The following is a 19,907-nucleotide window of genomic DNA, read 5'->3' on the forward strand; positions in this document are numbered from 1 at the left end:
TACGATCTGTTTGTAATCATATTAGTGAGTACATCAGCCCAATGTGTAAAATACTCCTTAAATGGTCGAGCAGAGACCTCCCGCTTTGGGTTCGTTGGGCAAGAATGCATATTTGACCCAAAGCTTTGGAATGCGCACAATGTGAACAAACATGGAGAAAATCAAAACAAGTAGTCCTGGAACACCCCACGGCATTTCAGAACCTGATTATCAAGCTGAAATTTGACCCCTGTGGCTCAATGTCCCGCTCAATATTGGCTTTTATTCAAGCTCAAGCTTAAGCGGAGTATGCAAAGTTGTGATGAAACAAGCGAGGAAAACAGAGCAGTAGTGAATGAGAACAATCTTTTATTGGTGTTTCTGGGAAATTTCAACTACATCCAAATAACCAGCGCTGACTGGCAGGCTGGGCACCGTGGACACTACTGATGCAGCAGGGCAGTTGATCAGTTAAGAGTCACTACAAGATTTATCAACCACATCTGTGAAGTTATCAGAGACTAAGTCCTGTTGGGAGAGCAAACAATCACTGAATGACGTGATAAAGGCTGAAAGAAATCAACGAGGAGTATATCAGCGGTGTGCAGAGTCCACACACACAGCTGGGGAACACAGGAGGTCGTCGTGAAAGGTAAAATAAGTCTGCATGAAGATCATGTTCAAGTTACCGAGCAACGTTTGTGAAATCCACGGATAAAGATGGTGCGAGTAGTATCCAAAGCAGAAGTGAGTGATGCTGGACGTCTGTGGGTGAGGGTTTCTTTTCTTCCATTTGAATAGTCTTTCTGAGGAACACGGAAGATGTTTCAGGGTGCAACAGATCATGTTCATCCAAAGAAAGAAAAACATTCAATAATATAGAACACCAACAATAAGAGGGATAATCATCATAATCATAACAATAACAATAGCTGTAATGGTAACTATTCATCATGGTCATTAAAGGGATTAAAACCACACTCTATTACTAGCCATCCCTCCCCTAGGAGCATAACATAGTGTACCATGCCCCTGTGTAGATGTTGTGGGTACACAGAGAAATTTATAGATACTGTAAAAAGTAGGTAAACCGTGAGGAAAGAGCAGTGTGGAAAAAAGCACTGAATAGCAACAAGCTTTGAGTATAAGCATAGGAAATTTTGGCTTTTATTTCTCCCAGAAATCTGAGAAATTGACACCATTCCACTCAATGGGGGTACTCAACCCATCTCCTGAAATACATCAAATACATAAAACAGTACAGGCCTGTCCAATATACACAATATATCTCCCCCAATCATAATGCTAATTAAACTGTGTTCATTTAATACAGTCAAGAAACAATGTGCGTCTTACTGAGAGGATAGATTACTATTTCAGAGTATGTTACAACACTGCGATTTAAATCGATCTACCCTTGAGGTACATGAGAAGACAAAATGTTATGGGAAGAGCACAAAACTGTGATGTGACTCGCAGCAAGTGGGAGCAGACAGAAATAGAGACATGGGTATGGAAACACAGCAGCAATTCAAAGGGGAGGCAAAGGAGCAGAACTAGGGGCTCCACTAAAGGCTTTCACGTGCACAAAACACCAGAGTAGACTGAAAGCACTCCACTGGGGCAGAGAAAAGCCGATCCGTGCACGGACAGAATAAGATTTACCTGTCGCTTGAAGGCTAAACCCGAGCTACAAAGAGCAAATATTGTTGGGAAACTATAGACAATAAAAAGGGATGAAGTTTTTCTGTTAAAAGAAGAACAAGACCTGGCCAAGGAAAACGGTGGACAGTGCTGAACTGTATACATCTCCTCATGTCTCTCATTCTGTCTCTCTTGAGCATACCCAGTGACAGATACATGACAGGAAAAAAAAAAAGTAAGTGCTCGAGTAAAATCCAAAAAATGTTGAACAATACGATTTTAAGATAATTTTGCTCTCTATATTACATTTGTTACATGCATCCTCAACCCTGCTGCTGCATCGTGACAATGCCCGTCAGTGGCTGACAACCTCCGAGACATCTCCTGACTCATCTAAAATAAAAGGATATTTACCATAGCGTGTCCCCATATCTGTTTCCCAAACATGTAGAAAATATACAAAATTATTCTCCAGATTTGCTCTCCCTCTAAATTTTTCTTAAGTATTATAAAAATATACAATTCTCCAATAACAAAACTCTTAAAAGTCACATCTTTCTTCTGTTAAATTATTCTCTCCATCGATCACTTTTAAGAGCTGACACCTTGACAAAACAAGACACCTGAGCTTCAATACACAAACCTTCTCCTTGTCTTATACATTCATCATCATAATCACCACCTTCCTCCTCCTCCTCCTCCTCATCATCTCGACCCCATTCTGTCCATCAAGCCACCCCAGAAAATCAAGAGTCTTAAATTGAATCCAGCTTATATTTCTCCTCTTTCTGATTTTCCTCCACGCTGTCATCACTGGTCTCCGAGGCGGTTCTCGTATTTACTAAGGATGTTGCGACACCGGCCCAGTTCCTTCCGCATCTCGGCCACTTCCTGACGGAGGGCGGCGTTTTCCCTCTCCAGGTAGGCGGCGCGCACAGTTATTTGGTTCTCCTTTAGACGGCGAGCATCTCGGGAACGCTTTGCTGCCTCGTTATTTTTATGCCTCCTGGTCCAGTACTTCTCATCCTTAAAGGAGACAAACGAAAGCAGCATATTTAGATTATTTTGGCATATGCTTGTGGGCCATGCATCTTTTATCGGACACCTGCAGTAAAGTGAATACTTGAGGAAAAGAATCAATGAATGCTCAGAAGAGTGTGGCACTCGCATGCAGCCAAACTCCCACCCCGTTTTTGGGAATGTGGGTGTTTGGCTGTGAATGAGCGTAGGACACGTTTTTTTTTCTTCTATCTTTTCTTTATTCTATTTATTCATTTTTTGCTAGTTTCTTTCCTTCTTTCTTACATCCCTGGTGCTCAGAGTTTGGTCAGGACTGAGTTACAGTGTGAGAGCAAAGAAAGTTTGCAAACAAGTTGCATGTCCGACATCCCACTGTTGGCAAAATCAAATCATACTCAACAGAGGTTTTACTTTTTATTCATTTTCACGAACTATCAATCCAGATCTCGCAAACTTCATACTCTTAAATAATTCAATTCAGCTGAAATAAACTCTCAATACTCCTCTTTTGTAGCTGTTGGTTTTGTTGATACCCTCCTTGCTTCATATATGGGTTGATTTTTGTTGTGGATGCTGCAGTGTTGCTGTGTTTTGTCTTTAAACTCAAGAATAGAATAGAAGTAGAAATCTCTGTGTGAGCCTAATTCTGATTAACTGGTTTTCACGGTTAGTTATTTCTGCTCTGTGTTACTTAATTGTGCTCTCTTTAGTTTTCTTTTGCTCATTTAAAATCAGTTTATTTGTCCCTTATCAACCTAAAATGTGTGATATTTTTATTTTTACATCAATAATGAAATACATATGTCTTTTGGTTTGTTGATCAGACACTAATTTGAGCTAAAAAAATGTGATTGCCATTTTTTCAGAACAAGAAGTATAAAAATTTTCCTCATTTTCCTCACCTTCAAGTCATCAGGCACCAGGATCTTGCGGGCCTTCTTGATCATTGGCTGCGGTTTCAGCTCCTCTTCACTAAAGGAGTGCCTTCTGGGGTCAAAGCTCTGCTGGTTTGAGCCCATATCTGAGGAATCCATGTCAAACATTCCAACCGCATCTGGCCCGCTGCCTGTGGGCGTCAGTAGAGGCGGACAGGAGGACGAAGAGGACGAACAGGGGGACTCGCAGGAGTCGTTCATACTCGTCTGACTCCCTGGAATTTAAGAAGAGAGACATTTGAGTTACATGCTGTTAACTACAATACAATAATGCTGAAGTTATCATTGTTGTCAAATGCAGAGAGATGAAAACAATCCAGAGGGACATAAGAAATATGCAGTATCTTATGTTGGCCACCAGATGGCAGCAAAGAGCTACTATCTTACTGCAAGAAACAAAAAACTTTCCCTGAAGCCGATTTCAAAGAATAAGGGACATGTTTTCAGTCAGCTTTCCTGGAAGCTTAATGATTAAAGAATACTGCATAAACAAAATATATTATTATGCGATTATATTCGATAACAAATCGCATTTGTGTTTACATAAAAAAGTGTTGTTGCATTAGTAAATAATTAAATTCTCCAAGCACATCTGAGTTTGGTTTTTTTTCTACATTAAATACTATATAAAAGATTAAATCAGTGACATATAACCTATATGCACTTGATGGTAAATAGAACCATAACTTCCATAAGCCAGCTGTGTTAATCAGAACCATAACACCAACCCCACATTGATCTGCTCAATCAATAAATGATACAACTTCTTATCAAAGAAACTACTCAGAAATCCTCATGGACCGAAGCCAAAATCCAGAACAAATGTCACTAGAAAAATCTAAACGTGAGAATGTTATATAACATTTCACCCCTCCCCTCAAAACCAGCTTCTTTACATGGGGCCACTAAAAGGCTATACATCACACCACCCCCTTTAAGGCCCAGTGCACCTTAATTAACTGACTCGTGATTCTTTTGAGAGCTCAGACGTACCCCGTGGCTTCCCTATCACCATTCACATTCAGCTTATTATTCCCTTGTTAGAAATATGGGCAGAAATTGAACAAAACTACAAAATTAGAAGCAATGTAACTGTATGAACCTGAGTCAAAGCTCCTCTCTATTCATATATGAATGTAAATACATCAACACAGACTGAAATATAAATGTACGCGGTAAGTTGCACTGAGCTGGTACTTTATGCAGACTTGCTACACGACAAAACATTAAGTATTGGGATTTAATAGATAGAAAACCCTGTGGTGAGCAGAACAAGTAGGTTATTATAGATGTATCCCCACCATCTAACCTTATTATATGTGGACCACTGATATATAAGAAGTTACACATAATCACTGGGTAGGCAATATTTTCATGGTAGGTGCACAGTGCAGACCCTTGATGTCCCCGTTTTATAATCCCGGCGCCTTCACATGACAGTAAAACAATCATAACATTGCACCACCAGCAGGTCTAAACATCACTGAACCCTCGTGTTCTTACTGAAGGCGAGCATGTGTCATGGTGCCATGCTGCTTGAACACAACAGCAGGAACTAGTTAGTGCAACCACCTGGTTTAGAGTTCTGTTGGAATGCAAAGCTGGACAGTGTTTTCCAGCGTTTTGCGAAGCTTTGGAACAGACGCTTCATTCACGTGTCCTGACATTTAAATGAGAGGGGGCTTTTACTTTTGACGACACGGTCCAATATGTGGCCACGCGCTTCTCCAGAGTTGTACAACAGCATTCCACGAAGGCCTGAGGCTGTTGCAGAGGCCTGTTCAAAATTCATGAAGCAGCTGCTTGTCGGGCACCTTCATGACACTGCAAATGAGGATGCAGCCACTCCAGTTTCAAGCTTTGGGAGGGATTATGTGAAATATTCAAACTTCTTCTAAGACACAGAGGTTAGGGTTAGGTCCATAAACTCTTTATTAGTTTTTATAAATCTCTTATGAGACTTTTTGTGCATTATCCTGCTGAAAGACTTCATTAAAAGGTCTCGAGTTAATACCTCATAAAGTCTGCTCCTGATAATCAGTTTAATAAATAGTAATCATTAGTAATCAAACTTTCAGTTTGAAGTCCAGCAGCACTGGGGGGGAAACTCTTCCTGTTGCTGTCCATCCCTCCCCTGTGAGCTCCTCCTACATGTCTATTGGCCCTGCCCCTAGTTCTCTCACTCCAGTGCTCCCAGCCTCTGCACGTGTGCTGACGCGTGCACATGGCTGTGGCGTGTGAAGTGGGGAGAGATTTAAAGACACGCAACCGCAAACACTCCACACACTGCTCTCCCTGTGTCTTTCTCTCTCTTAGTAGTGTTTTGACCCTGCTGCCCACTAATCATTGGCTGGGAGTGAATGCTGATTGTACTGTACACTGCAGTACATAGATCACATGCCAAGCAAAAACAAACCTCCTCGTCACTGCTATAAAGTTGACTCATCAAAAAGCTTTGAGCTTTTTGTGTTTACTGCTCTTCGACCTTTCATGTCCTCCCCAATCTAACTTTTTACCCAACACCACGCTGCAAGATATGGGAAAAGGGCATTTCATGGTTAGGCAGCCAACTTTATACTCTGTTATACTGTGTTATGTTGATTTTCTCTTTGAAGCCATGTGACTCTATCTCATGCCTTTAGTTTGACCTTAGACCACAGGTTTGTGCTTTGTCATCCTGGCATTTGTTTTAAACTTAAAGGAGAGTTGAAGTGCTGAATCAAAGGGCCATGGGAACATTACAGACACACCACATAACCTTGATCTCATCTCAACTATTATTGAATAGTCTCATATCAGTGGCAGGGGACATCATGTCTCTTTCAGCCAGTCAACTCTGCAAAGCTTGCAGAACCCTCTTCCATGACTGCTGGTGTGAGGCGATAAGGACAAACTTTAACAATGAACAGTGTTTGTACATTTGGTCTCTCTGGCACAGTTGACCACCTATTCCCTCAATAACATGTCTCCTAACTCACCGTGCAGACAGTCGCTTCCTCCTGCAAGACTCTGCGGCTGAGCCACCTCTAGACCGATGAGAGATGGCGAAGAGGAGGACGAGGGTGACGAGGACGTAGATCCAGGTGGAGATGAGGGCGGTAGACACTGGGAGCTCTGGTTGGGCACAGCTGACTGGGAGCTTTGTGAGGGGATCTGGGCCGAACTGGAGCTATTGTTGTTGTGCATGCTGCCCATTCCATTTTCGGTCAGAAACTCCTCCAAGTCCATGTACTGAAGCTGGAAGAGCCCCCCATCTGCAGGCACGGTGCGATCCCACAAAAGAGGCCCCAGGAACTGGTTGTAGCTTCCTCCTCCATTTCCACCACCTCCTCCTCCTCCTCCTCCTCCTCCTCCACAGCCATTACTGTTATTATTGCTGACTATTCCACTGCCATTCCTCATGGGGCACACTCCCAAAGAGTCCTCATCAAGGTCCAGCCTGTCTTTGTCTACCAGACAAAAGAAAGTACATGATGAAGGTGAACAACACTGTTTTTTGGACAGACTTTAACAGCTGTCAACACACATGACAGTTGTACCAGCAAAAGGTTTTCTTGAGATGCCTCAGTCTGGCTTTGCAAACTCGTGCCAAAACTACATGGAGTGGAAGGCTGATCCATAGGATGCACTCCTGCAAAATCTCTCTCTCTTTTTCTCTGTTACAGAATCACAAATACACCCTCACAGATGGACCAGATGGTAGCTGAATTGCAGCATTAGGCAAGCACCAAAACCCAACTGGATGTGATAACATAAAGCCCCTGAACAAATCTCACAGCAGAGCTACCGAGCTATGTTTGGAAGAGAAAGCAACCAAAAATACACGTCTGCATTTAAAACGGTTTAAGCGGTTAAACCAAAACACGTTCACACTCACTGTAATCTGGATCCTAATTTGAATTTGCAGCAGGGATTATAATCCAATAGAGTAGTCATCGGGGTCACGGAGGAGTCATCTTAAGCATGTGTGGCAGCACATGAGACTTTGGTGCAAGACTTGGAGCCTCATAATGTGTCAAACTGCATGTTTATAACGTTACAGCTGCTACTTACTGAAGTTTTTCCAATTTCTTATTTTCACTTAACAACAGTCAAACAACACTGTTAGAAGGCATTAATTCGTCAAGTCAGAAGGTTTCTCACCTTTTGTGTCGCATGAGTTTTTCAGGCGGTGGTCTCCTTTCATGGGGTGCTGCAGGAGGGACTTCAGACCAGCCATGGCGTTAATGTGCCCCCCTGTGAGGGAGCCTGCAGGCTGAGTGCAACTTCCAAACTGTGGACTTGCACCGGCTGGGAGGTCTGGGTTCGGAAGCTGGGAGAGCTGTCTGGACATCCTGGACCAGATGGGGTCGCACAGACGCACCTGGAGCACTTGTAGGGGGTGAGGCAATCCAACTGGAGTACCTACCAATAGGACAAGTATGCTGGATGACTGTGTGTGTGTGTGTGTGTGTGGGTGCAGGAGGGATGGGGGTGAGGGGCAGAAAGAGATAGGTTGTTTTGAGATGTATCCATGCAGAATAAAGCAACTTTTGTATTGTAAAAGACTACCAAATTATTCCATGAGCTAATAAAATAACACGTCCAACTCTTACCTCTCACTTGTGGTTATGAAGAGATTCTTATTTATTTGCAGAAATATTTTCCTCGAAGTATTCCATTGCGATTGAATATTGTTGAAAACTGTTCGGTAGATCAAGCTGTTATTCTCGGCGCACGAGTGTGGGAGGGACAGTTAGACCATATGAGCAGGAGTACTGTCCATAATAAAAATGCAAAGGCGAGAAAAACACAATGAAAGCCTCGCAATGAACGCACTGTGAAATGTCACAACTTGAACTTGTAGAGAAGTATCCCGAGTTAGTCGTGCGGGGCTCAAAAACAAGGTCCAAGAAATGCTTTCTTCGTAAAAACAAAACAACCGTGGAGAAACAGTGTGTATCGAAAAACAACGAGAGCAGCGGCTGGGTTGGTCAGATGACAAGTTGTATTGCTGCTTCTCTCCTCAGCCGTCGCGCTCTGCTGTCCGTCAGGAGGGGGAGGAGGGGTCGTTTCCTCTTTCTGTCTGTACTTTTTTTGCATCCGGTGGATGCAGTCACGGGCGCACGGGCTTGGATCTGTGTATGGGCGGCGCGACGTCCACGTCCTACCGTTCTCTCCCTCTCGCTCTCAGCTGGAACGGACACGGGCAGTTCACGTGACGTCACACCTCTCAGAACAGGCGAGCGGGGCGGAGTCGGCTTTGGCAGATCTCTCAATCCTGCTCATTATTAATTAGGTACACCTACTCTCGTGCACACCTCGAGGACAGCAGGCTGTTTGTTTTGTATGACAGGTACAGTTGCTGTGACTTTGTTTTATTTGTCTATACCGCAGCAGCACACAAGCAAATCACCATCAGCTTCAGTGTGGCGAAAGAAGCCAAAGTGTGTTTTACAGACCGTGACCAATCTTCATTTATCACAAATAAACAACCTTGTTATGCTGGGGATTAATTACTCAAAACTTTGATTATCTCTATTAGAGAAAATGTTTTGGCCGTCTATAGAGATCAGCCACTGCTTCACAACTTTTCCAGCTTCTTTTTAATCCAGGGAAAACGTGAGTCTGTCGTTTTTTCAGGCGAAGGGAACGCTTGAGCACGTTGCCTCCCGGCGTACAATAGCTGTTCCAGCTCACGTGTAGGAGGCACGCGGAGACAAGAACCCGTCCGCTCGCGGCTCTGGCGCTGATTGGCTGTAGAAAATACTCACTCCGCCCACGACGGGCATGTATTGGGCAGAAATAGGTCGAGCAAATCCGCCCGCTCGGATTCCCCCCGTGCATGCCACTGCCGCGTGAGACTAGTTCGAAATGCAAAAAAGCGCGAGGGCTGTCCTGTCTACTGTACAGTTTTGTGCAAAGCACAAGCAAAACAAAGCGTGCCGTAGGAATTCACCTCTGTTCTTCTCCCGAGCTGGACTGACAGATGTTGACGTACACAGATCACAGACGAGTATCGCACAAAAGCACAAGTGAGCAATATGAACTGAAAATGATTATAGCAGTAGTGACAGTTGGATTCATTTAGCACTGTTTCAATTTTAATTAAAGCTGTTCAAACTTCAGCATTCTCAACAATATGACCTCTGGTTACTCCATTTTAAGCATCTGTCTCTGAATCATGATATGTAACGTCTGACAGCCAGAATTATACTCGCTTTCAATTAAATCATAACTTTATGTCAACACTGGCGTCTTATTCTTTTTTTTTTTTTTTTGCAGACAATTTGTGAAAATAAATAAACATTCAAAAGACGCATATCTCATTCAACTATCATGATTACTGTGCGATGCTCAATGATGTTGTTTACTGCGGGGCTTTAATCTTGTAGTAAACAGCAGACAGCCGCATGTCAGTCAGCCAGCACACACGCTACCACAGTTGAATCCATGTGACTGCCACACACGTCCCCACCAGGCCAAGAACACTATAATGAGTTTCTTACTGCCATCTAGTGGAGCTAGAAGTGAGACAGTGACGATGCTGTAAAAAACACTGATCATTGAAAATCATCAACTTTCCTGGAGTTATCAGGCCAATAGCATCTAACTTCGAATTTATTAAAATGATAAAAACTACATCCTGATATCTATATGGCTAAAAATAAATAAATAAAAAATGTAAAACTTCAATGCTGACCTGGGTAATAGTTACGGCTCACTGGTGGTGGGAAAACAGCCAGGTTGTTACCATTTACTAAATATTGCTGCCGGTCAACTGAATCAGAAACGAAAGGAAAGCAAATTATTACACTTAAGGTTTATTCATTACTGAAATATAATCAACTACTGACTTCTCAGTAAATAATGTAATAGAAATCTACTAAAACTATAATTTTCTTTAGAAGAAAAAAAAACAAAACAAAGAAAAATAACAAGGCTTGAACAGGGGTATGAACATTTCATGTGTGACTAAAGTGACAGGATGTACTTTAAACGTGTTTTCTTTAGAAGAAAAAAAAAAAAAAAAAAACAAGGCCTGACAGTAAGAATATGATTGCAACTCAGCAAAAAGTAAAACGTATAAGGGGTAAGTGTAAGATTGGCATGAAGACTGATTGGGTTACACACATAAATACATGGAATATTACATTTGTTTCTATCATGATAGGTCCTTGTCTTTAACACACCGTGAAGTACTGTAGAAATAATCACTGCTAAAAAGAGCATACAAATAACGTGAGATAAACATGTTACAGTCAACTCGTTTAACCTGTTTTCAATCTCTTGGTATAAAAGCTAGGAATATCTCAAATAATTGAAGTAAAGTGAACATCATTAGCAAGGCTTCTTGTAAGATTCTTCATTTTGGCAGGAGAGGGATCCTTGTTATGTTAATTACCAACAACTTTGACATATCATCTATGAGTGATTAAATCACGAGGGATTATAGAGCCATTTTCAAATCAAGTTTACACTACAAACTTCTGGGGATATACTGAATAAACCATCACATACTGTAGGAGTGATTTCACAACCTCAGCAAAAAACTTGACCAGAGAACATACATGCACTGACGACAAAAGGTCTTTGTCCCCATGTCCCTACTCCTAGTAAATGCACTTTACATAAAAAAAGAAAAAAAAAAGTCCTTTGAGCCTCTAAGTGAACAACATCAAGACAAAATACACAGCAGAGACATTTATCATACAGCAAGAGGTGTAGCAGGGATTTTAGTTATGGGGAAAAGAGATACATTAGCAGGTCATTTCACCTAAACTTGTCTAGTTAACTGCACAGTGTCAGCCAAGCATATAGTGTCAATGCACTTAAGGGGTTAATTAATGATCCTATGGAAACAGTCAAGTCTTTGAAAACACCTTCCAGTATAATCTGGAAGAATCTCAGGTGATATCTTATAGGTTGTTCTACAGTAGTTGGTAACACACTCATTCTAATAGTCAGCAGAGTAGATGCAACAGAGACATGAGGCAGATGCCTTTTCAAGTCCTTTTTCTCTCACTTTCCTATTTTAGAACTGAAAAAAAAAAATCCCTCTTGTATGCCACTCTTCTCAGACAGCAGGATGCTCAGTATCTGTATGGTCCCTGTAGGAATGGCATCTCCTCATGACCCTCATGGGTCTGTCTTTCTCCCGGTCTGTTCGAAAGCCTCAGCCTCTTGGCAACTCCTCTCTGCAGTCCTTTAGCCCTGCGGCGGCAGGACACTTTGTGCCTGTGAAGAAGTGTAGCATTCCAAAAGCGAGAGGAGCAGTGTCGGCAGGAGAAAGTCCCTCTGGCGCGATGGGAGGCCCGATGGATGAAGGCTGCCAAAGCCCTGTGAGACTGCTTCCCACACACACTGCACCTTAGTCGCTCCTGAGTGCTCAAGGCGGTTTGTGGGTGTTTTACTGCCATGTGGATCAGCAGTCCCGCTTTACGGGAAAACACAGAATTAGGGCATATGGGACATCCAAAACGTTTCACAGGAACTTTGAGAGATGACAGGATCTGCACCTTCATTCCACCAGTGTTGACAAGCTTATACCCACCACCACCTGATCCTCCTCCTCGCCTAATTGTCAAACGAAGAGAGCCTTGTTTTTTATTCAACTGCCCTCTTACTGTACACCTTATCTTTTTCTTCCTCCTCACTCCATCAAATCTGACTAAATCTTGGGATTCCCATTTATTTTCCCTCCAATCCCTCCTGTCGGACTTTTTTTTTTTCTTCTTCTGTCGTCTCATGTCATCGTGGGACAACTGGGTGTTGCAGTCAAGGTGTTGGTGGGGCTGGGTGTCTGACTGATGATGAGGATGATGGTGGGAGTGATGATGATGGTGATGCAGATGGTGATGTTCAGTGGAGGGCAGTTCCGTGAGGGGCTGGAACGGGGCTGTGGTGTGAAGCGTGCGGCTACGGGATCCTGCTGGATAAATGTGTTCTCCTTTCACCCCGGCGGGGGAATGCGGGTGGTGCGGGGGCATGATTGTAGAGTTGGGAGGCAGAGGCTGAGAGTAAGATGGAGCACCGGAGGCAGAAGATTGGGCTGCTGCAGCATCATAAAAGAGTGGGGAGTAACCAGCTGGTGGTTGCGGGGGTGCCTGTTGGTGGCTATGCGTGACAACACTAAGACCCTGCCCTCCATGGGCTTCAGTGGAGGGAGCCATCTGAAGCAGGGCATTGGTGGCAGCCTCGCTCTCGGATGCTGACTGATTAACATCACTCCCACCTCTGTTGTCTCCAGACCCACTGCTGCCCTCTTGCGGGTTAGATGGTTCAGCGCGGGTAATCCCGTGCTGAGACTGCCTGTGTCGAGTGAGGCTATTAGAGTAAGCGAATGCTTTCCCACATACCTCACAGGAGAGCTTTTCTCCCCCGCTTTCATGCACCGTTTGGTGATGGGCAGTCAGGTGAAAGTGATGACGGAAAGACTTCCAACATATGGCACAGGTGTAGAGTCGAGGCGGTGGTGGGGGCTGGGGTTGGGGTGGAGGCTGTGGCTGAGGGTTGGTGTCTTGAGGCTTGATGTCTTGAGAGTAGGGGTAGTAGGAAGAGGTGTTTGGTGCTTGGTTCTGGTTCCTGTCTTGCGGCACGCTACATTGAGGATTTGGGTTAAAGCTGTTAAGGTTCTCTGGAGCTGGTGTCGTGGGCACCTCTTCGAGCTCGCCTTTCTGGTGGAGTTTGCTGTGTCTCCTAAGACTTTGGGAGTAGCCAAACTCTTTTCCACAGATGGTGCATTTGTAATTCTTTGCTCCAGAGTGGACTGTTTGATGCTTGCTGAGGTGAAAAGCCTCTCTAAAATACTTTCCGCAAATTGTGCAGTGATGGGGCTTTTCTCCAGTGTGGATGCGGTCGTGCCGGCGTAGCGTCTCACGGCGTGCAAATCCCTTACCACAGACACTGCAAAGGTGGGTGCGTGGTAACCCACTGGGACCCATTCTGGGGGTGTATTGCCGACGCTTTGGGGGCTGTCCACAAGCTGAAGGATCTTTCTTAGCTCTTGGTTTGCGAGGACGTTTTGGTTTGGAAGTAGGATTCTGTGGGTTGCTGCTCAAAGCCTCTTGGCTCCCACCACCTCTGAAATTCTTATCCAAACCAGACGTGGATGAAGGTGAGCCCAGAGGTCCTAAACCAAGACCACCTAGCAGGCCTCCTATGATGTCTCCCCTATCATCCCCTCTATTTCCACTGTTACTAGCTGCTGTTATAGCAGAGATTGCGTTATTGACAGAGCTAGTGACATCATCCTCTGAGTCATCCAGTAGAGAAGAGAGGGGCAGGTGGGGCTGTTGCTGCGGATGATGGTGCTGGTTGTGGCTCTGTGAGTGTGGATGCAGTGTTGGGGCCAAGGGTGCCTTTCTCAGAGCTGGGCCCGCCATCCCACTTCCACAGGGGGAGGCACCAGAGTAGCATGGAGATGGATTACCTTGAGAACGGTGGTCATCATGGTAGCCTGTGTAACGATTCCGAGAGTAGTCAGTGGGGTATTTACCATCTGTTCTGTCCCTGTCATTTGAATTCCCTCCCCTTCCAGACTGAAACAGACCATCACATCCTAAACCTGATTTTGGTTCTCCTTCCCCCACAATGATTACACCATCCTCTTCCTCAGTTTTCCCATAAATAACCCCTCTATTGCTCTGATAAGTTCCCCCTCCTCCATTACCTCCTCCACCCCCTCCCCCGACTCTGTCCTCACCATCAGTTCCTGTTTTGCTGCCCCGTTGTTTAGGTCCCCTACCTGGCTTGCCGCAGGTGCCTGAGGCAGCATGGTTGAGAAGAGAGGTGCTCTCACGGAAGGCACGACCACAGGCGGGACATCGAAATGGCTTTTCCTCATGTATCTTCTCATGGCGTGTCAGTGACTCTCTACGATTAAAAGCCCGAGAGCAGGTGGAGCAGCCATATGGGCGGGCTGACGAGTGTATAACACCATGTTGCAGGAGGTGCCCTTTTTTCTTAAAGCCTTTGCCACAATCGGGGCAGTGAAAAATTTTGTCTGGGCTAGGACAAGAATTGGATGGGGGTTGAGGAGTTTCTTGGGTCGAATGGGGGAGGCTTGGGTCGGTCTGTGTTTTAATGTGAATAGGGTTTGGGCCTGTGGTAGCACTATTGCTAGTACCTGCAGTGGTTGGCTCATGCATGCGCAAATGCCTGCGAAGGCTTGAAAGTTGAGGAAAGCTTTTGCGACACTCTCCACAGCTATAAAGGGGCTCTGTATCAGACTCTGCGGCGTTGGGTTGCATTGAGCTCTGGTTATCAGATTTAGAAAGCTGAGAATCATTAGTAACCAGTACTGAGGCAGCAGTGGAAGAGGGAGCAGAGGAGGAGGAGGAAGAAACTACTGATGAGGATGAAGATGATGAAGCAAGAAGGGATGACGGGTCTCCGCCCATATTTGATAAACCAACCCCACTGCCAATTAAAGCGGGGGGATGACCATGACTAAGCCCTCCATTACTACTAGTGTTCGGATTACCACTGTGGCTATTGTGGCCATGGCTGCTACTGCTATTACTACTGTTCTCAGATTTTCTTTGTGGCAAATAGCCGGCCATGGCTTTCTTCCTCCTACTACTACTGCTACTGCTACTACTACTTCCACCTCCACTGTTTTCCCCCTTACCATCTTCCTTAGATAAGGATAAATGCAGTGGTAAGGGGAGGGGCAAACCTGCTTCTTGCTGCATCAGAGAAGCTATCTGATTTGACGAGAGTACAGGGATGCCCTGGAAGTCAAAACCACCCAGTGATGAGGGCTGGGAGCCTGGGTGGAGAGGGTGGTGAGGATGGGAATGAGAGTGAGGATGAGAAAGGGAGTGAGGTGGGAGCTGTTGCTGCTGGGGAGGTTGCTGTGAAGCCTGCTGTGGTTGGGGAGTGGAGTGGCCATGTGAGTGAGAAGAATGCAAAGCAGGAGGCGGTGCAAGGCTAGTACTAGGCTCCCCACCTGTTTGACTTAAACCAATCCCTAAGTGGTTATGGGTTCCCTGTTGAACAAGGAACTGTTCTAAACTAGCATTAGCAGGCACCCCGGAAAGAAAATATTGATTAGCAGCTAACATGCAACTAAACTGTTGGTGAAGGCTCCGTGCATCAGACTGGGCCCCAACCAACTGGTGTCCCAATGAGCTGACTGCACTGCTGCTAGAAGGATTGTTAGAGGTGGACACTGAGGTTGAAGGGGAAGGAGAGGAAGAGGAGGGGCCAGGTGATGCCTGAGGAACAGAGAGGCCGGGATGTAGAGGAGGAGGGGGTGGAGGTGCTGATGTTACTAATCCTCCTAATCCCCCAGCACTCCCACTACTGCTACTTCCCCCAGCAAAGTGCTCAAAGCGGCCTACACCTGGATGTAACTGCTCCTGTGCTAGTGCTGCCTCAGACGGGTGGAAAGAGCGCAGGAACTGTGGGTAGCCTGAAGAATGGCTTGAGCTGCTGCTGCTCATCTTGCTGGACTTTGAACGAGAGCTCTGAGATGAGGAAGGCTGTTGTTGTAAAGGTGGGGGAGGAGGGGCACTCATCTTGGCAAAAATGGAGGCAGAATCAGAAAAGGCGTTACCTCTTGACCCCTGCAGGGGTCCCAAGCCAAGTCCAGACAGAAGAGCTCCAGATGACTCAGCCTGCTGCTGCTGCTGCTGCTGGAGTTGATGCTGGTGAAGTTGCACTTGCTGCTGATGTTGTAGCTGTCGATCTAAGCCAAGGCCTTTGAACTGGTGGGCCTGGTGCCCACTTAACATCTCTATAATGTCCAGATTGTATTTTCCAAATTGGAACATTTCCCACTCACTTGCACATGGGGGTGCAGGTGCCAAACCTCCAGCGCTAGGAGCGGCTACAATGATCCCACCACTCACTGGTGAAAGACAAACTTTACCCTAAGGGTGAGGCTATGCTACTACTTTCTCAATTAAAAGACAGCTTAAAGTTCATGTCTCCAGACTGTTTATCTCTGATGCTGCCACTCAATGTTGATCATCCACTCCCCACACTCTACTTCCAAAATGAGTGGGGTAGCTGAGGTGATAAAACTGATGATCAATAGGTAAAACTGTCTTTTTAGCAGGTAGATTTCAAAATTGCTTAAAATAGGTTCTACTGAGAAGCAGTTCAAATGACGACTTCTTGTCTCCTTTGAGAATTACTGCGTTGACATTTTCCTTCACCTAAGACAGATTCCTCATCCGTGTTCAGCCAAGAAGTACCTACAGCTGAAAACACAAAATTCAAAAAGGGAGGAAAGTCATAGAAGTTCTCTATAGACTACAATTTAGCATTAAAAAAAAAGAATTCCTTGTCCTAAGTCCCTAACTAATCAGCCATCAATCTATGCCAAGATGTCCAATTGAGGCTAATCTGTGAGAAACCTAAACCTGTGTAAGAAAATACAGAATTTTTTTCAGTTCCAATTTAGAGAGGCGGCGAAAGATATTCAAGTCAACAATTTGCAGATGTTTACATTATTTCACAGCCACTGTTATAGACAAAGAAAACATTTAGCATTTTACCTTTTGTAATGACTTACCATGATGCAGCTCTGCTGGGGAGCAGCAATACTAGAATTGCTGCATAAATGCCAATTGTATTTTTTATTAGACTCGCATCTACTACAGAGGACATATTTTTTTCTATGCATTTAATGCACGTTGTAGGCGTCTGTGTGAAAAGAGGCAGACTGTGCATATTCAACAAAGCTTTAGAGATAGTGACCCATTTTATTACCTAACTGTATACCAAACTACTACAATCCTTTGATGCTTCAATGCTGTGTTCTGTGATGTATCTGACCATGTATAAACATTTATTACATATAATATGATTGCTATTGATGGCTGATACAGAGGTGCAGGGCAGTTTCATGTTTAAAAAAGAGACAGCAGATGTCTCTTCTTTGATAAAAACAAAACAGGCATGTGTAACTAATTATTTGGATTTCAGCCACACAACTTTAGACTGGTTGATTTATTGCTACATTTTGCCAAAGTTTCATGAGAACTTCATCCAAAATAAACTTGATCAATTAAGATGGATTTTGATGGAGTCAAGCTTTTGTCCTTTTTACAGATATTCCAGTTGTTTTTAGGATTTTCACTGACAAATTTTTGGATCTAATAAACCTTTCTGATGACTGAAACTAAAGAAGACCAATGCTGATAAATATTCAATCCATCAGATCATCTTTGCCTCATTTAAAGATGTTAATCAGTCTTTTGAACCATAATTTTCCTGCTAACTCTATATTCAAGACATATTCCTTTTGAAATTGAAACTTTGTACTAGTTCTTAATGTTGAATAACACAGAGAACTGTTGTCAAAAACAGGATAAATGAATGCTCATTTTCACATTAATTCAATAACATTTTCAGAAGCAAGCACACTACAATTACACTTACCCTTTTCGTTTATGTTTTAGACCAAAGCCCAATTCCTCCCTTTGGCTCTAGCCCTCTGTTTTGCAGAGATAAGGTGCCTCTTTTCTTTCGGGGATCAGGGAGTGGTGGCGATCCAAATGGCTCCCGATGCCATGGTTGAAAGGGCTAGATGACCACCACTCCCTGATCCCCAAAATAAAAACAACACCTTATCCCTGCAACATGGAGGGACAAGGATGAGTGGCGGGGCCAAGGGGAGGAATAAGGATTGGGCCTTAGTGTGTTTATAATGACAAAGCTCAAATGGAAGTTTCATATTTAGTTTGAATTTCAGTCCATATAAATGTAAACATGTAGAAAGTGTTTTTAGTCAGTCCAAATTATAGCTAATTTTGTAAAATAATACCATTTATGTTTGTCTTATCTAAATTGCACTCTCATATGTTCTTTACCCTGTCTGCTCAGATAGAAAGCTGATTTTCTTTGAACTAATCAAATAAAAGGTCAGTCAACTTGATCTGTATTTGGCTCAACACAACGACCGAAACGATGGGGATGATCTATTAGTATCTATTAAATACATTTGCATACAATAAAAACAAATAAAAAAAATTTAAAAAAATGTTGATGTTTAAACATTTCCCTCGATAGAAAATAAAAATTACGTCACTTTTGAAGAGGTTACAAGTGCATTACATGCGGTAAACTTACTTTAAATGTCGTTATGCTCACCTTTTAATATCTTACCGTTTCCTCTAATTGATGCAATGAGCCGTTAAGGCAGAGAGCTCCCCTGGAAGACGAGGAAGATAATCTATCGCACATTTGACTGCCTCTCATTATAATGTAAACCTGCAAACCTGTAAAGAATGGCAGAAAATGCTAAACATTAACACAAGCATCACACTGGCCGCACAATGTAAACATTAGCTGTACTTTTCAGGCACTAGTAATAACGGATGCACTTGAGGTGGCATCCTCTAACAGTATTGGCTAATATTTGGAGAAAAAAAAAAAGAAAAACATTGGACGCGCTTGCATACAAAACTTCACGGTTCTCTTTAGCATCATATTTTACACTGGCTCGGCGTGTTTGGCTATTTGGTGCCACACGCAATTGAGAAAAGCCACAATGTTGCTAACGTTAGCCTTCCTTCCTCACCACAATGTTAAAAGCACGCCGACTAACGTTAACATTATTATGCTAGCGCTAGCATATACATCTGCGTAACCTATATTCGGCAAATGTTTACCTACGCATCCAGTTGCTGAGCACAGTTGCAGATGGATGAGGCCTGTCACGCCTTCTTCTAAACTGACTAGCTAGCTATCGCCCGCTTCCATTTCTGCGTGCCGTTTTCCAGTCCTTAGCCAGAGCCATTTTCACTGATGCTGAGCTGGGTGAGCGCTTACACAGTTCCCTCGTGAAATACACACCAACGGACTCCGCAGTAGCCTCCTTGACATTTGATTGCGATCGGTTGCACCGACCTGGAGCTTTAGCTTAATATTTCGACGGCCGAGAAAAATTTGGACGGTCGGTGGTAATAATTTTGGGTAAAAGTGAGTGACGTGTGCTCCCCTAACATTGGTCCTTTCCGGCCCTTGTAATATTTCCGGGTAGCAGCAGCAGCGGGGCTCACGGTCGGCTGTTTAGGGCTCACAGTGGATTCACTGGCTTCAAGCTGCGGAGAGCCGGTTTTCCTCATGTTAATATTCAGGTAATTTGTGTCGACTCCACCACCACACCCTAAAGTTAAACAGTGCATTACGCCTATATGATCATCGCACATGTTATCAGTCTTGGTTAAAAACTTAACCCCGGGCTATATGTAATGCGTGCTGCTTTGAAGGCCTGTAAAAACACTATGTATAATTGATCAGTGTCATCGATGTCCACATGGATTATCACCATTATAGTGTATGTCTATATTCTTTGTAATATCAATCCTACATGCTTGGAGAGACAAATCTGTT

General features: G+C 43.9%; 2 protein-coding genes across 7 annotated transcripts; both read right to left on the reverse strand.

The window, feature by feature from the left end:
- Nucleotides 1-331: 331 nt before the first annotated feature.
- dbpb (D site albumin promoter binding protein b) lies at nt 332-8,787 on the reverse strand. The gene is made up of 5 exons (XM_072394156.1): nt 8,174-8,787; nt 7,722-8,010; nt 6,557-7,027; nt 3,546-3,793; nt 332-2,649 (listed from the first exon to the last, which is right to left on the reverse strand). Exons 2-5 carry the CDS (start codon nt 7,909-7,911, stop codon nt 2,434-2,436), a joined length of 1,125 nt encoding a protein of 374 aa, XP_072250257.1. The 5' UTR covers nt 7,912-8,010; nt 8,174-8,787; the 3' UTR covers nt 332-2,433.
- A 1,374-nt stretch (nt 8,788-10,161) lies between these two features.
- LOC140316327 (uncharacterized) lies at nt 10,162-19,660 on the reverse strand. 6 transcript variants are annotated; one of them, XM_072394119.1, is made up of 4 exons: nt 19,184-19,648; nt 18,663-18,790; nt 16,120-16,768; nt 10,351-14,016 (listed from the first exon to the last, which is right to left on the reverse strand). In XM_072394119.1, exons 3-4 carry the CDS (start codon nt 16,334-16,336, stop codon nt 11,651-11,653), a joined length of 2,583 nt encoding a protein of 860 aa, XP_072250220.1. In that variant the 5' UTR covers nt 16,337-16,768; nt 18,663-18,790; nt 19,184-19,648; the 3' UTR covers nt 10,351-11,650. The 6 variants fall into 6 exon arrangements, with proteins under 6 accessions (XP_072250219.1, XP_072250218.1, XP_072250217.1 ...); XM_072394118.1 differs by having other exon boundaries at nt 10,162-16,768; nt 19,344-19,660; XM_072394117.1 differs by having other exon boundaries at nt 10,162-16,768; nt 19,188-19,660.
- Between the last annotated feature and the right edge of the window lie 247 nt (nt 19,661-19,907).

The sequence above is a fragment of the Leuresthes tenuis genome, unplaced genomic scaffold (assembly GCF_036924035.1).
Source record: "Leuresthes tenuis unplaced genomic scaffold, fLeuTen1.0.hap1 SCAF_10, whole genome shotgun sequence".
NCBI lineage: Eukaryota > Metazoa > Chordata > Actinopteri > Atheriniformes > Atherinopsidae > Leuresthes > Leuresthes tenuis.